This window comes from Pholcus phalangioides, unplaced genomic scaffold (genome assembly GCF_987345545.1).
Source record: "Pholcus phalangioides strain wild (caught in Gottingen) unplaced genomic scaffold, Ppha-v1.0 ptg000008l_1, whole genome shotgun sequence".
Taxonomy (NCBI): Eukaryota; Metazoa; Arthropoda; class Arachnida; order Araneae; family Pholcidae; genus Pholcus; species Pholcus phalangioides.
The window spans coordinates 62,607,685-62,625,347 of NW_028301601.1; the positions used below are offsets into that span (position 1 = coordinate 62,607,685).

Genomic DNA, 17,663 nt, shown 5'->3' on the forward strand with positions numbered 1-17,663 from the left:
AGGTCAACATTCAATCTTACTTATATATTATTTATTATATGTATATTATTTTATTTTCAAGTAAAAATACAGCTCACATAAGTTAAATTTTTTTTTGATTAATCTGTAAAATAAAAAATTATGGGAATTAAAATGTCAATGATTAATTCATGTATGGCGCATATCATTTATTTCGTGAATTTGTTTGCTACATTACAGTCACATAAAATGCGTCAATAGATGGCTCTCGTCTATGACATTCTCAAGATCAGTTTTTTTTATTCTGCTTCTTAGAATTAATATACTCAGTCGATCGAATGTACATAGAGATTTACTAAAGCTTTTAGGAGGGAATTTCGAAAGGAATCTGTCGCCGGGACACTTCAAAGTGTGCCTCTTTGGATGAGCGATCACACGGGGTTGTGACCACAAAGCTCAAAATAACCTAGTTGTAAACGTATTAGTACGACCCCTTTCAGAAACTTCTGAAACCTAAGTTTGGTCATGAACCAATGCTCAAGCATCTCCGACTGTAGATGGATTTGTACATAGACTAAAGATATATTATTCTTACTCTGTGGATTTGAACGACCTATAATGTTAAAACCCCTGCTCTATGTAAAGGACACTCTACCAGAGAAATTTCTTTAAACAGAAAAATTATCATTTCAATTTCTTTAATTGAATTATTCTGGGGGCTAATTTTAAATATTATTCTGAATTGCGGTTGTTCATAAGTCCTTCTGTTTAATGAGAAACGAACAAAACATTATAAATGATTAGTATCGAATTCAAAATGCGTTCCATACAATTAAATGTGAATACCATTTTTCTTGACTAAAAGTACCATAGATTTATTATTATTAATATTTCCCTTCTATACGATAGCACACACTCATCAATCGTGCGGAAATTACGGTGGAACAACGAGGATGTTTGGCCACCGTGGCATTTTGTTGGCAAATAATCAATGGAGGAGTTATTATTTATGCAGTGCAAATAACACGTACACATACTCTCAGGTGAAAGTGTAACGAAACGAACGCCTAGTAGCAACAATTTCCTGGTAGGAGATCAATTTTCTTGTTTTATAACGAGAGAGAAGAAAGGTAAGCCTCTCTCCGAGGGCCTATTCTTGACCCAATTCTTTTAACGGCCTTGTAGGTCCATTGTGAGCTCCACCCTCTCAAATCATCACGATCACTTTTATTCCGCTCCTTTCTATTATTTTTTTTTGATAATTATTAACTTTTTCATCAATTGTGTTGAAGGAGTATATAAAGAGGAGCACCTGATGACAGAGATCATTCATAAAATCCTTCTCTCTAGTGATCGTTCGTTTCGAGCCAAAAAAGACGCACAAAGATGTACAAATTGGTAAGTCTTGGTTCCATTCATAGACTTAAGATATAAATATTATATCTTAATATTATATATTATATATTATTATATATTAATATTATATATTATATATTATTATATATTAATATTATATATTATATATTATTATATATTATATATTATATATTATATATTATATATTATTATATATTAATATTATATAATATGTATAGTATTATTACTCTGTGGTTCCATTATTCGATTATCCGCTGCTATTTTTCCCGTATGTACCTGGTACAACACGGTTATGTCATTGACTGTAATTTTACGCACGAAGGAAAGTTTTTGTCGGATTAATTGGCAAGTAATGAAATATCCAGAGCGATTAAAGCAAATGCGGTACCCTGAATGCTATTACATAACAACAACAAAAAACTATTGTGAATATTTAAAAAAATACGGGATGTTGGGTTTCTGGGAACACACAGTATTTGTTTGATTTACATAAGTTTGAATAGCATAAAAATGGCATTGGTGTTTGCCAACTTGCTTTTCTACCAATTGTTGAACAATGCCCAGCAATATACGGCTCCACCCCACATAATATTTCCCTCCAAAATGCAAGGGTCAAAAATCTTTCTTGCTTGGCTTGTCAAGAAATGGGAGACATCTGTACCTTTGAGCAATTCTGCTGATAATTATAGAAACTTCATAAACAGACCATAAGGAAAAAATTGGGATGTTCAAGAGTTGCTTAGAACCATGAATGCCAAAAAGAGCTCAAAATATGAAAAATGCCTTTATTTTGAAAAATATAGATTCATGTTGCTTGAGAGCACTGCCAAATAAAGGGTAAAACTTGCACTTTTGTCTTAGAGACAAGGGTCTTCAACTCAGGCCCTCGGAGCTTTTTGCCGTGGCCTTCCAACCATTATGAGAATACAGCTCAGGAAAGCACAACCTCCTGCCCTTGGGGCAAATCTGACCTTCCAGGGGGGTACCAAAGTAACAAAATACACACAACACACAATAATACCTAGGAATAACCATATATTTCCTTCATAGACATGGGAAATCGGGATTCATACGCGAAATCAGCCCACAAAAAAATTCCCAAGTGTAAGTAAAGTTGCCAATTACAGCCGAAAATTGTCAGATTCAAGTAAATTTATCACCTATCACTAAAATTGTTGAAAAATCGATAACGGTAGGAATGAAAGTCTTTTGCAAGAGTCGCGTAATATATGGAGAAAGATGTAATTCACCACAAAAGGAAATATTTTGAGAAGTAATGTGTGGTGAATAAATTAACATGACTATAGTTAATTTTGATAGAGTTATAATTATCATAATATAATTTATAAGTCGTGGAAAATAATATTAATTCTTGATTTCAAAAAACCGAGTAAACTTCGTTGATGATAAAGGAAAAAAATGCGCATTTAATAAAAATTAGTTAAGAGACGGAGGACGGAGAAAATTACGGCAATGTCCCGTGAAATACGGGTCAAATGACCACCCTTTATATACAACTTTCTGGCCCACGAGCTGCAGAAATACCGCATATCTGACCCGTGAACTGAAAATGTTGTGCACACCTGATATAGCTATTTTGCATTAAAAAACGGTTAGATTAACAAATGTTCGTTAACTTCCACTGACTGTTAACTGCTCACTGTACTACGGTATCCATAACTGTGAGGTGCTTTACATACACGAGGAGCAGAGGTATACGCAGGGGGTTGCTCAGAGAAGCCCGTGTGTCCCCCCCCCCCCCAATAGCCGACGAAAATTTAAATTTAAAAATTAATATTTCGGGGGAAAAAATTGAAATATCGGAAGAAAATACCCATAATATGATATATTAACAAATTTCTGTTGATTTAAATGCTTTTTGAAGGAGTTCTCGAGAAGAAAATTTGTGCCCCCAAAGCCTTTTGTGGCCCCCTCCGATGATCGATCCCTTTTTGACAATAATTTTATTGGCGAGTCCCCTACATCGGGCGAACATATGTTTCATTTTCTGAGACAATGATTGTCAATGAATGTTCTTTAATTTCTGTAAATTACTAATTAATAAAATTCAGTTATTTATTCCTAATAGTAAAGTAGTTTACCGCACAGTATTGTTGTGTATTACACAGAAAGTAGCTTCACAGCAACTTCATTAACACTTTCGGCGACTAGGTAATTGCAAAATACCATGTTCCATTGAAAATACCAATATTCCTAACCAAAAACCAAAAAAAACACGAGTTAGGAATTTAAAAATTTATTGAAGGTAGTTTTGAAAAAATATCGTTGTATATACATGTATATAGCAGTTTCAAAATCTGCAGTAAAATATCGTTAAAGAGGGATTTATCGTTGTATCGAAAGGAGAGACTTCATTAGAAGAAAGTACGACAGTATCGAAAGAAAGACTTCATAGACTTCAGACAGAAAGGAAGAAAGCTTCATTCGACTAATGGAAATTCCAAACAAGATTTGAAAAAAAATATCGTTGTAGAGGGATTTATATTGTCAAATCGCATATATCGTTGTAGTAAGGTTGCACTGTATATTTATTTCTGGCTGCAAAAATATGTTGCTTTAGGTTGCCCTTACTCTATATGCAGCTAATCTAAAATAATACTACTTTTAAACATTCCTCTGAGGGAATTTCTAAAAAAATGGTACATGCCAGAACGTTTGTTCTGAGTGCATGTCAGGCCCTAATGTATTTCATGTTGTCAGATTATTATATCAGAGATTATTCAGTTAAAAACCGTAATGCTTCTAAACCAGAAACCGTAAATTCTGGTGTCTGATGGTTGCACACTGTTTTACTCACTCACATGCTTGTGCACTGTTTTAGGCTGGTATTACACTATAAAAGTTTGATAAAAGATCTTTTACAAAACTTGAAAAATAACTAATAAGCCTATCGGTTATATTCGAGCAAATGTAACCAACAGATCTATTGGTTGTTTTTTTAAGTTTTGCAAAATATATTTTATCAAACTTTTAAGAAATAGGTTACATTTGAGCGTTTACATTCGCTCGAATGTAATCTATACGCCTGTTGCTTACAGTTTTCAATGTTTATAAAAGTACTTTTCTACCGGGATTACACTATAAAAGTTCCATGAAAGTTAATTTATGAAACTTGAAAATGCAACCAATAAGGTAACTAATGTAGTATTACATTTGAGCGAATGTAACTAATGCTATTATTTGTTGCTTTCTGTTTTTTTTTTTTTTTTCAATTTTTTGTAAAAGATTTTTTATCAAACTTTTATAGTGTGATCCCGGCCTAAGACTTATAATGTAAGGCCGGGATTACACTATAAAAGTTAGTTAAAAGATCTTTTACAAAACTTTTACAAAACCAAAAAACAACCTATTGGTTACGTTCGTTCGAATGTAACCGATGCGCTTATTAGTTGCAGTTTCAAGTTTTATAAATGAAATTTTGTAAAACTTTTATAGTGTAACCCCGGTCTGAGGCAATCCCATGTTTACGCACGGCACTCTTTTCATCGTTCGCTCTGACCTGTTTCTTCGCTCTCTGAGTCATCTTGTCAGTCACTTCCATGCAGGGCCGGAACTAGAGCAGGTGAATGGGGTGATTGCCCAAGGCGGTGAAATTTAGGAGTGCGGCAAATTTTACGAAAGAACAAAAACTACGTTGTAAATTCACCGAATTTTACTGCGAAGGGGGGGGGAATCATCCCCACCCTACACAGTTATGGCTCTGCTTACATGCTTATACGCTCTTTAGGTCACTTCCATGTTCACACACGCTGTCTAGTTTACCGTTTTCGTCACTCACATGCTCGCAAACTCTTTGGGTCAATCGTCACTCTCTGGTAAGTCATTGACCTAAACCAACGCCCCCTATAAATAAGATCTTATGGAGTGTTGCCTAGACCCTCGCTCTTTGTGCAGAAATGGGTTTATGGTTCCTCTGCCCATGGCTCCCACAAGGCGTGGGCTGACAAGGCTCTAGCCCTGGGGCCCGGGACAATTTTCACAATTTTTTTGCTTTTTCACGCTATAAATTTATCATAAAGAGGCCCGTGAAAGTCTGGTCAGGGGGCCCGCAAAAAATCCCAGCCTGGGAGCCCTGCTCCAGGAAGGGGGGGGGCATGCCTCTGCCTGTAGGCTATAAAAATTTTGCCACTTCCGCTATTCTACAAATTTAACTTGACCTCTCGTTTCTTGAATTCGTAGCCCCTCCGAACTTACTGCCCAGGGTTATAACCTTCCTCCCTGTGTGTGTGTAAATAACCTCTTCGAGAATATTCCCCTCCGAAACTTCATTTGAATATTTTAGTATAAATATAGTGCCCCAAAGAAAGCATTCGTTTCAGATGTGATAAAAAATAAATTGATGTTATCATGAAGACTGTGATTCGTTTGAATGAAATAGCGACAATCAATCATCGTTATTAATTGGACTCTTAGCTTAATGAAGACGCGGGAGCGTCTCTCGACATTTAATTGAAGCAATGTTGGCTTAGTTAAGTAGATGATGATCCCGTGGATCGCTCATTCAGATTGTCTCATCTAATTAAGATAACTTAATTATCTTCCCGGAGTTGTTATTGTGGCGGTGGTTAATGCTATCTTTCCTATTCACTTGTCATCCATCGTACAGACAAACGGCATCTCAATTGCAATCGGTTTCTACGCCACTGTATATTTGAGTTACAACGTCCATGTTATGTACAGTCGATCCCGCTTATAACATTCCCCCTTAGAACGTTTTCTCGCTTATTTTCATAGTCCCAATTCTAACAAATTCTCATTAAAATTTTTCCCGTTTGAAACGTTTTCCCGCATGGAACGTGTTTTTATGACGGTATTTTGAAAAAATTTATAAACGGGATCCACTGTTATATGTTGCGGTACATGTGATAAATTGGTTATAATACGCAATAACCGGTTATTGTGTATACTTACCGATAGTCTTGGAAAGTTTGATAAATTTATCACTTTTTTGCCGGCGAATATGCATGATACCCTAGTGTAGTTGATAAACTGGATAAGTACTGAGAGAGAAAACAAATTCAATTTACCGGTTATGCACAATACCCAAGTAAATTTGAATAACTTCGGTAAATTTTATAAATATTTGCGATAAATCTGTTATTATGCTTAATATTCTAGTTTAGTATGTTTGATGAATATAGTCGGAGCCCCGGTATAATGATAATACATTTTACGATCGTACCCCGATATGATGATGCATGCAAGAATTATCATGTATAGTATATCATATACAGTACGATTTATTATGTCCACCAACGACGCGACGCTCGGGTATTATGCATAATCACCGGTAAAAGTGATTAATTTATGGAAATTTATCAAACTGGAATGCTCAATCATTATGCATAATAACCGGTTATTATGTACAATAATCGGATTAATCACATTTACCCTTAACATATCTATGAGTAAGTATTTATGTGCATGTAAAGCGTGTCCCATAATTTCAAGAATTGTTTAAAATTTCAAAGAAATTGAAGAAATTTGAATGCCATGGTTTGCGAAAAATTCATTTTCACGAATGGAGATTTTTTTTTTCTGGTACAGAAAAAATACATTGTTCAACTTTTTTCGGTAGATGGCGCTGAATTAATTTCTGATAGTAGTGATTGGACCAGAGCCTTTCTTCTATCCCTTCTGCTTCCAAAACGTTCGCGAAGCCTCATTCGGGTTTGTGGCTGAGGAAAAACAACCCCCACCCATAGTGCTTTATCCAGCAATGCCAACATCACAATAAATGCACACTGCATCTCATAAGACAATTTGCTTATTTCCAGCGATTCGCTTTGTGCGGCGCCCTCTATCGACAAAAGTTAAAACTTAACGTTTTTCTGTACTAAGAAAAATCCATCTTATTGAAGGAAATTTTTCGTATTTGAATGTAGTTTGTGTGAAAGTTAGTTTCGCGAGGGGAGGGGGTGGTACAAGCTTGGCTGTATACAAAATCGGGAAGAGAAAAGATGGAAACAGCCCCTGATACATTATATTTCGCCCTCGAGCGGTTCTTCCCTGACTGAGTTAAGTCAGTTGGTGAGTGACCAAATGAGTGGGTGAGTTACCTACTATGTTGAGCGATTGAGTAAATGCCCGTTTAAAAGATTCGCTCACTCACACACTCATTTAGTCAGACCACTCACTTGGTACCTCATACGGTCATTCACGCCACTCATACGGTTACTCACTCATACGGTCCTCACCCACCCAGTCACTTGATACCTCATACGGTCACTCATACGATTACCTCACGTGGTCACTCATGTTATTTATGGTCACTCACACATTCAGTTGGTCATTGATACGATCACTGGCTAGGTACCTCATAAAATCACTTACTTGATTACTCATGCGGTCACTCACTTGGTCACCGGCCATCACGTTATACGCAATTTACTTTCTTTAACGAGTTGGGTTAGAACAGCCGAACCTGGTAGCTTACGTCAACCTCCACGGTGGTGGACGAGCATATTACTCACCACCACGCCAGAGGCGCCGGCATGAAGAAAAAATTGGGGGGGGGGAGTGGTGCTGAAAGTTGCGGGGCCACGGTCGGTCTGGAGGAGGGAGTCGTCCCGTATATACGGGACTCAAGCGCGTACGCAAGAGAAGGGAAGGAAAATTGCATTGTTTTTTCAGAAATTATTGGGAAATACACAAAAAAGTAAAACAAAATTTATTGGAAGGGCTCAAATGGCTTGAGCCCCCAGGTTCCGGTGGCTCTGCACCTCGCCACTCTGGTGAATCATTCGCCTACTCACTTGGTCACTGAGAGCGCGATTGAATGAATGCCCTTATGAAAATCTCGCTCACTCACTGATATGGTCACTCTCCCACTCACTTAATACAGTCACTGATTTGGTCACTCATACTGTCACTTACCATTTCACTTGGTCATGTATATGATCACTCACCGGTCACTTGGCCTCGTCCGGGGGCGATCCCGAAAAAGTTGCCCACGTAATCAGTTCATGATTGTAATTGCTGTCCATTGACAATTTCCTCTAAGCGCTTTAAAAATATTTATATTTTCAGATTTTGTTTTCATTTTGATGAAAAATGTTCAAATGCACTACGAATTGATTTTTACTTGTCACCTCATATTTTCGTTGAAAGGTTGCCCTTTTCGCTGTGATTGCTGTCAGCTCAGCCACCGTGGTGTTGCCAACGGCCCTACACTACGTAGCGGCCCCGATATCCTCCGCCAAGGTGACAAAAATCGAATATGAGCATCCAGTGGCCCGCGTCGTGGTGCCCGCAGTCGCACCCGTCGCCCCCGTCGTGACCTACAGCCACGCATCGACCGTCCTGCACCACGCACCAGCATTCGTCCATCATGCCGCTCCGCTGCTGCACGCACCAGCTCTGCTTCACCATGCCCCGGTCCTGCACCATGCCGCACCAGCAGTCCTTCTGAACAAGAAAGCCTGAAGCCAAAATGTAGCGCCAACGAAACTGAATTATCGCCTCACAATCACGTGCAAATAATCAGTTTTGTTTTGTTTCTTTTTGTGATTTTTACATGGTCTTGAATTTACTTTTCAAATAAAAGCAAATTTTTTTTTTCAAAAGATATAATGTGTATGCTTTCCATTCATTCACACCCGTGTTTCCCAAAGTTGGCAATATCGTCCCCTGGTGGACAACGGAATGGTCCGGCGGGTGATAGAAGCCGCAGGTATAACATAGGATCCTATGGGTTCGCTTGAGTTGGGGGCGATGAGAGAAAAATTCCTTCGAAAAAAAAGGGGAGCGATGAAACACAAACTTTGGGAAACTATGATTTACTTCTAAGGTTGTTAAACTTTTAGGAACTGCGGGCCTCTTCATTGATGCGAAAAAGCGTCGCTGCCCACTTAATTGAGTGATCTGGAATATCGCTGCTCAAGTGATTTATAAGAGATGCTAACCCCCGGCCCAGCAAACATAGTTCGCCATACGGCGTTCCCCGAAGAGAGGATTTATTTTCTCCACACAAAAAAAAATTTACATCTTACCGCAGGGAGCAACCATTAACAACTCGTGAGCAGCCCCAGTCCCTGGGGTTTATAATAATTACTTCACTTAAGTATTACATTTTACATTGTAATTATCACACTGTAGTTATACATTCACATATCATCATATGAGTCCGACAATTCATTTGATCTTCCAACAAAATAAAAAAAACCCTGTACATATCGGGTCAGCTGAAATGTACAAAAGCAAATCAGTCCGTCAAGTGATCTGTAAATGTGCCGCAGCCACCCGCCACACACAATTCCGAATTTTCTTCGAATATCTACTCCGACGAACATTGGTTTCAGTTTTTTTTTTCATTGCGAAATTTCTCGTGGGCGAGGTAGCCCAGGTCTGCCGCTGTGGTGGTCGAGTGGTCATAGTGACAGACTCGCATCGTCACCACAGTGGTGGTCGGCTGAAGTTGGTTTCCTGTAGTTCCCAACTTCGAGACGCAAATGCGAGCCGATCTCCCCATTAAAAAGTCTCGCCACAGAGAGCAACACGCCTACAACGATAAATCATTCAATCATTACACTTCACTCATAGTTAGAAAAACTGGTGGCAGATGGCAGCACTACACATAACAAGCATTACACAGAAACTAAAAAACTTCACGCCAGGTTTCACTACACGTACACGCACATTACAACATGTACCAATTCGTTAGAGGTTCCGCAGAGGAATATGGACGAGGTGCATGTCTGGTGTAGTAGTAGTGGTAGCCCTGGTCGATAAGATACTCACCTAAAGTACCAAAGGATATTTGGAGGTGTCGCGAGTTCGATACCCGGTTCGTCCTTGTCAGAAAACTTCCCTGACACAGGGGTACAACAGAAACGGCGACATGACCACAGAAAAAATTGCTACCGCGGGGAGTCCCCCATCGAGGGATTAGCGCACCAAACTCTCGATGAGTATAAAAAAGAAGTCTGCCGTTCGGAATCGATAACAAATTGTAGGTCCCGGTCTAAAATTAGCCCTCGTGTGCAGAAAATGGCCACGGTACGACAAAAATGATCAAATGATCATTACGCCCGTGATCTTAAAGATGTTAAAAATGAAAATATGAGCACACAGATTGCGGTGAAGATTTTTATGTATTTTTCTCAAAACCCACAATTTTCAACCGCGCGTTTATAACTCGAAAAATAATTGACCGATTTAAAATATTAAAATATTTTACATTCAAGTATTTTAAATTAAGTTTTAAATGATAGAGTCCATGAATCTTTTAGAGACGTCCATTTTTTCAAAAGAAATTGAGTATTGTAGAAATGTGAAATAAAAAATACAAGATAGCGTGTAAAATCGAAAATACTTGTAGAAAATGTGAAGTTAATCAATGGTTAATAGTATTTTTAATTAAATTTGAACCAGAGACCATAGTTTTTCACCATGTTAATAGGGTTTTACTCCCTCAGATGGTTTCTTTCTTAAACAAAATAGCATTAGTGCCCCATCTAGTGACGTTTATTTCGTTACATTTCAAATCAATCAAGACTTCAAATTTAATCAAAATTAATCAGAATATTGATCCCTTTTTATGAACATGGAACGAAATTGTGATTATTTTTTTTATTTTGTTCATTTGTTCTACGATCACGTGATCTGTTAAAATGTATAAAAGTTTTATTATTACATATTGTTATAGATTTAAAAAATTATAAGCCGCATTTTGTCTTCGTAGTTGCTTCGTCCTATCAGAATGATAGGTGATCCGTCTACCATCCTCAAGTTTGTTTCGAATTCGTGGGTGATTTTTTGGACGTTTATTGTCAAGATTAATGATTCATTAATCAAAGAAAAACATATAATTGCAGGAATTTACCAAGGATCGAACTCCAATCCAGAGCCAGATTTACCGTTTCGCTGCGTGTGGGCTTCACAAATCTTGCCTCCCTTCTTTCAGTCTAGCCTAATTTTCCGCCCCACAGTAAATCCCTATACAAACGCCTCTGTCTCTAAGTCACTCACACATACCTGTACACTTTCTTAGTCACTCACACATACCTGCACACTTTCTTAGTCACGCTCATGCTCACACGCGTTCTAGTTCTCTTTTGATCATTCGCATGCTTACACATTCTTTTGGTCACTCACATGCTTGCATACGCTCTTGGTCACTCTTTTGATCACTCACTAGTCTACCATCATCACTACCTTGCTCTTTAGATCACTCACCAGTCTACCATCATCACTACCTTGCTCTTTAGATCACTCACTAGTCTACCATCATCACTACCTTGCTCTTTAGATCACTCACTAGTTTACCATCATCACTACCTTGCTCTTTAGTTCACTCACTGATCTGGTATCTTGCCCCATTCATCACTCCCATGTTAACACACCACTCGTTTGGTCACTCCTGTACACACAAAATATCTAGGTCATTCTCTGGGTCGCTCACTGTCGTAATACTGTATTCCAAACCTCACGAGCAATGATGAAGTGAAACTTTTTGAGCACTCGGCAACTACTAGGGGGGACTGTAACCAACTTGGCGATACGGGTAACCCCCCCCCAAATGGCGAATCATATTTACCAGGCCCGGGGTAAATAACTCATCATATGCAAACACCAATAAATTTCTATTGCTGGCTAACTAAACCGCACATACAACTCGTAAACATTTCTTTGTAGAATCTCAAGCGAACTAGTGCATGCTGGAGTGTGTCGTACATGGTCTTCTCGTATTTATTATGTCAGAAAGTGGATTATGGTGCCTGAATTTTCTTGATTATGTGAAGTGCCATGGAGCATAAATGTCCACAGTTACTTTTGACGTTGCTCTTCCACCTTCGAGGTGTGAATGCATGCCGGTATGACAGTCATAGAGCAGGAGGTCTTTCAACGCGATACTTATATAACGTGAAAATTTAAGCAGCTGCCATTTTCACTTCAAAGTAAGGAAGACAGCTTCGGTATAACACGAAACAAGTTTAAATTCCAACACCGTAAATACATTAGGGCCCCGCATTTACACACTCATGACGTTCTTGCATTTAACCAAATTGTTAGACATTATCAAGAGCAGAAATCTCAGTTACGAGATGTATGTACAGTTAAGTAGCAATAAGTACTAACTTTTGTTGCCATCACGTGGGTTTGAATACGGCAGCGCCATGTATGGCATGGTATAATCTATGAGTTCCACCAGGGACTTTCAGTATCCATGGCACAAAAGACATCGGTGCCGTCCATGATTATGGGACCCAGGGGCAGCACTATCTACTCGTGCTTGTCAGTAATCCGATCCGCTGCAGTGACAATTATGACAATGAGGCTTTTTGGATCACGTGATATTTTGAAGGATATACAAGATAACCAATATGGCGACTTCCTGTGCGATTCATGAAATATGGGCCCATAATTAATGTAAAAACATCCTAAACTATATGGATTGATGCAATTAGATAATATAAGACAACACGGAGACATTAATTCTCATTTTCCCGCTTGAGAAGATATAAATAAAAACTTGAAATCAATGTTATTGCATGAATATGCACCTCAAAAGTGGGTCTGGTTCATTATTTTATATTTAATTTTCTAGGCTTCGTATCTCTAAGTGAACTCAATATTTCGAAAACCAGAGATTCAATTCAATTTTTCAAATTATTGATGTGACAGAAAACCCCACTAAATTTCCGCATTTCTACGCTAAAATCGGCAATTTTAACATTGATCTCTATGGGGATCATCCACTGTATGTTCCTCAGGAGTGATGATGATTATGACGTCTATTCGAAAAGCCTCATACAGTGGAACTTCAGTCAACGAGCGATTCGTTGACGAGAAAAATGTTTTGAATAAATTTTGATTCGATTAAATAACGAGTGATTATTCGTCTTACGAGCACAGAGTTTCCGCTTTGAATATTTAGTTTGATGTTATCACAACTGAGCTGATGGTTTTTCACTTTCGTCCATACACGTACTGTGGAATTGTGAGCAATATATTCTGCCCTACGGTCTCCACACACACACACACACACAGTAAGCGTACCTCACCAATACTTCCTACATACTACGTCTAGGAGCTGTCTAGGAGGTATTGACCTCATTCGAAAAATTAACACACGTGCGAGAGTGACCGATACGAAACTAGATGTAGCATTGTAACCACGCGTGTGTGAGCTTGAATTATTTTTTTAATTGCGCTGGGGGAAACTGTGGGCTGATTGCATTATTGAACGTGATTTTGACGGACTAGCTCATGAACTTGTGCCAATATTTGTCGAAGGGATTGTGTATCCATGGGACTGGAGATGAATTAGAATGACATTCAAGAACTAGTAGGAGAACATGGCCAGGAGCTGACCGAAGACGAGCTGATGGATCTCCATTGCACACAACAGCAAGAGCTTATGAAGTGATTCTCATCTGAGGATGAGAGAAGTCATGAGGTGACCCTCACTTCAAAATGATATTAGAGGCATGGAATGTGAGAATCTGTGCAAAATTTGAACAAAATAAAAAAGAACCACCCAAAAAAAGCTGTAGCACTAAGAGCAACGAATCTGTTTGTCCAATGACATACAATGCATTTTTTCCCATTTCCGAGAAATACTAAAAAAGGAGACAAAAGCAAGTGTCATTGGATAGGTTCTTTTTCAAAGTCACACAAGTAGCAGGCAGCAGTAGTAGGTAGGGCCTCCAAAAAGTGGCTCGGGGATCCATGATGTTCTTAAGTCAGCCACCTCGTTGGGCAATTTGCCTGTTGTGGCGTTGTATTTGTATTTGTATTTGTAAAATGAAGATGACAACTGACATGAACAGACAACAGTGAGTCCGTGAATCGCCCTAAATGATAGTCCTCCTCTCTCTCGTCGTTAAGAGTATGTAAGGTATAATTTGTAAACATTATCCTATATTGTATGTTTAGTTTAAAGGCCCATTACTGTATTATTTTGTTATAAAATTGCTGAATTGTATTCTTTATATAAAAGTTATTGTGTCATCTTATTGATTGAATGCCGTTTCATTGGTCATTTTTATGTGAATTAATAATTGTGTAACGCATTATCCGATTTTCCATTATTTCCCATGAATAAGTTTGATTCGATATACGAGCGATTCGCGGAATGAATTAAGCTCATTAACTGAAGTTATACTGTACCTTTCATTCGTTATTTTAGCAAATTTCTGTTAATTTAAATTAACGTAATAATCGTAACTCAAAATTTCTCGGGAAGAAAATTTTTGTGCTCCCCTGTAAAGGGCGATCCTGCGTACGCCCTCGAGATCGTACGTGTGGTTGCGGGAAATCAATACGCAATTGAATAATTATTTCCTATTACATTTTTTAATCGGCCGATAACAGCTGGATCTAACCATTCGTTAGATAAACAGAAGATTAACGACTAACTATTTAGTCTCGTCGTGAGTGAGATAGACAATGAGAGCAAAACTAGATCGACACATCACCTTTTATAGATCCGGTAACATGACGTCATGAGTTCAGTTTCATTTGCATGATCACCATGTTGCCACAGTACGTATACCAAGGCTTTTGATTAAAAAAAGAAAGAGGAGGGGGGGGGGGGGAGAGAGAGAGAGGAAATTATATATTATATTAAGTAATCGAGCGAATTTGCAATGTGTTCACAAAGTTGGCTAGGTCTCTTCTATTAAGCATGAAACCAATGAAAGCGCTCGCTAAAAGGTAAAAGGAAACACACAAAGCTCGTACAAAATGACCTCCAAATATAAAACGCGTCAAAAAATAGTAATTTAATACAAATTTATAAAAATATAAAAACACGCATTTTAATGTATAGATGTAAGAGCAAATAAATTTCGAAAAATTAATACGATAACTTTTTACATGTTGTAGATTATTTCGTCGTCGTAGCATTTGTTTTTCCCGAGCTGAACTCTTTTTGATTATCCGAATTCTTGCCTCCATTGAACTCGGGAAAGGAGGATAAAAGAAATCTCATCCCAACTAACTCCTTGTGAAGGGCTGTGCATGGCTTACATTGAAGCTCTTTGCACAATTGTCTCCACACAGTGTCATCGGAGCTGGGGATGATGTGGGTGCTCGAGCACCCACAGAATATTTAAGAACAGGTTTGAGCACCTCTAAAATTGAATCACACGAATGACAGTTTCCTGCATAAAGATCAATTAGAGCATCCACAGGTCTGGAATACTTTCCGACGCACGCCTATACTTCAATATATCTGGGAAACATTTCTGATTTATTCTTCCCCCCCCCCCATATTGGAATAATACAGTAGCAATGTTGATCCAAAAAACTAGTTACGTCCAGCATCCACATCATCATGAAACTTTTCGCATTTTTCCTGAAACATTTACAGCAACATTTTTGAAATATTTATTCCACTGCCACTAGAATAGTCTTTAAATGCATTCTATCATCAAGCACTCTCAAATGCTTCAGGGCACATTTCACTCATCGTCTTTCTGTCCCTAATTTTTAAAATAAAAAAGCATCTCGAGTAATCGAGGTTCATTTACATATCTATCTGATGATTACATCGATTGCATCACAATAAACTGACACTATTTCAGTTCTCACCTCCTCATCTTCCTATACCTTATGAACTAGGATAGGGAAAAAAAATTCTAGCAGTTATGGGAGCGATGAAGATGGTGCTATTATCCTGCGCTGTTATCTCCGCTGTAAAAGGAGAAATAACGGAAAATTCAAAGGTACATTTTTACATTCATTCATTGAAAAGAACATCCATCGTGTGGCCAAAGAATTGCGGAAATCGGATTTACAATTCATCGCATTCTGAGGAATGAGAAAAGAGACTCACCAAAAGAATTAACGAGGTTGATTATTCCTGCGATATATTATAGGAACACTTTGATGAGGGAAATGTAAGAGTCCTAATAAGCTACTTCCGTAGTAAGTAAATGCGCATTATATTTGCAGGAAGTTACTTTATGAGTTCCAGCAGGAACTTTGAATGACCGTAGTGGCACAAAACACCGGTGTCGTCCATGATTGTGGGACACAGATGTTGAAGATTTTTCATGAAATTCTGGTTTTGAAAAACCAGCCATCGTGGTAAATATGCTCAGCTAAACAACGACGTTGTGAATCTGAGCAAATTTTTTGGATAAAGTCCATGCTAAGCCAGGTTCACACCCAGGGTCATATAAAAAGGGCTGTCTCATGAGGCTCCGAGTCGGTACAAGCTGTCTCGTATAAGCGAGACGTCCTTCCCCTGCAGAACCGAGTGAGCCCAATTTGCTACCTTGTCAACCACGGACACTTTATTCGCACAATCGCTGTTCATTGCCCATTTTATTGAATTACTTAAAAAATTTTCTTTTTCCATTATTTTCATTAGTACTTGTTTATTTCTTGGTTTGCTTCGTTTAGCCATTTAAAAATTTAGAATGAGAATTTTTGCATTCGCTTTTGAGCCAATTCTACTTAGAGTATTTTTCTCGGATCCATTTCAGTCGAATCACTTTCATCAATCTTTATCGGGTTAATTCAGGGGTGGCAGCAACAAGCCATACCGATGAATCAAGACTATTTTCGATGTGCGTGTCACTGTTAAAATTCCAACCGTAGACCATACGTCCCGCTTTACGGTTCAAGAGTATTCTCTCTGTTCCTGCAAAACATCGTTCGGCTGTTCTTTTATTTTGTGTAAAAATATTCTGTTTGTCAGTCTTTCGAGTCTTAAATTGTTTCTATTTTTGAGTCATAAATTCGATTATTGCAGTGCGGATTGTGTATGCACGTATATCGGTAGATGTCCATCTAGCCTACACCATGTTGGGCATAGACACCGAAACTTTGGGACTCAGGGTGTTTGGGGGCTTCCCCTAATGAAATTTGTGAAAAGCTTAGACCCCCCCCCCAAAAAAAAATTCATTCATGTGCAATGTAATTGTATTTTGCAATGCATGCTCCCCACCTCCACACATGTGAACGATCCTGACGCATGGGATGTGCAGCCCAGAGATGAAAAACCGAACAGAAACGCATTGCATAGAAAGTCCTCACATAATTATTATTTTTAGAGTGTGCCCAGCATACAAAATATAGGTTTGGCAGCCTACATCGTTCATAAGCAAAGGATTGTTTGTAAGGTGAAGAGAATTTCTTTGATTCAAAAATAGAATATATATATAGAATTTTTTTCTTTAGGTCTTAGTTTCCATGAAAATACGACATTTTCTTTTATTAATTTTTGTTCTAAAAGATATTTTAGGGATTATATTCGGGGGATGTGCCTTATTTTCCCGGTGTACAAAAAAAGTCTAGGTATCTACGAATTCCGGCTTAAATTTCTTAGGACTCCATTCATCTAGAACTATTTG

The 17,663-nt window shown here is 38.2% G+C and overlaps 1 protein-coding gene across 1 annotated transcript; it reads left to right on the plus strand.

Moving 5' to 3' along the window:
* Positions 1 to 1,294: 1,294 nt before the first annotated feature.
* On the plus strand, positions 1,295 to 8,921 carry LOC149084726 (uncharacterized). The gene is made up of 2 exons (XM_089235523.1): positions 1,295 to 1,356; positions 8,467 to 8,921. The coding sequence occupies exons 1-2, from the start codon at positions 1,345 to 1,347 to the stop codon at positions 8,779 to 8,781; spliced, it is 327 nt and encodes a 108-aa protein (XP_089091649.1). The 5' UTR covers positions 1,295 to 1,344; the 3' UTR covers positions 8,782 to 8,921.
* Positions 8,922 to 17,663: the final 8,742 nt, after the last annotated feature.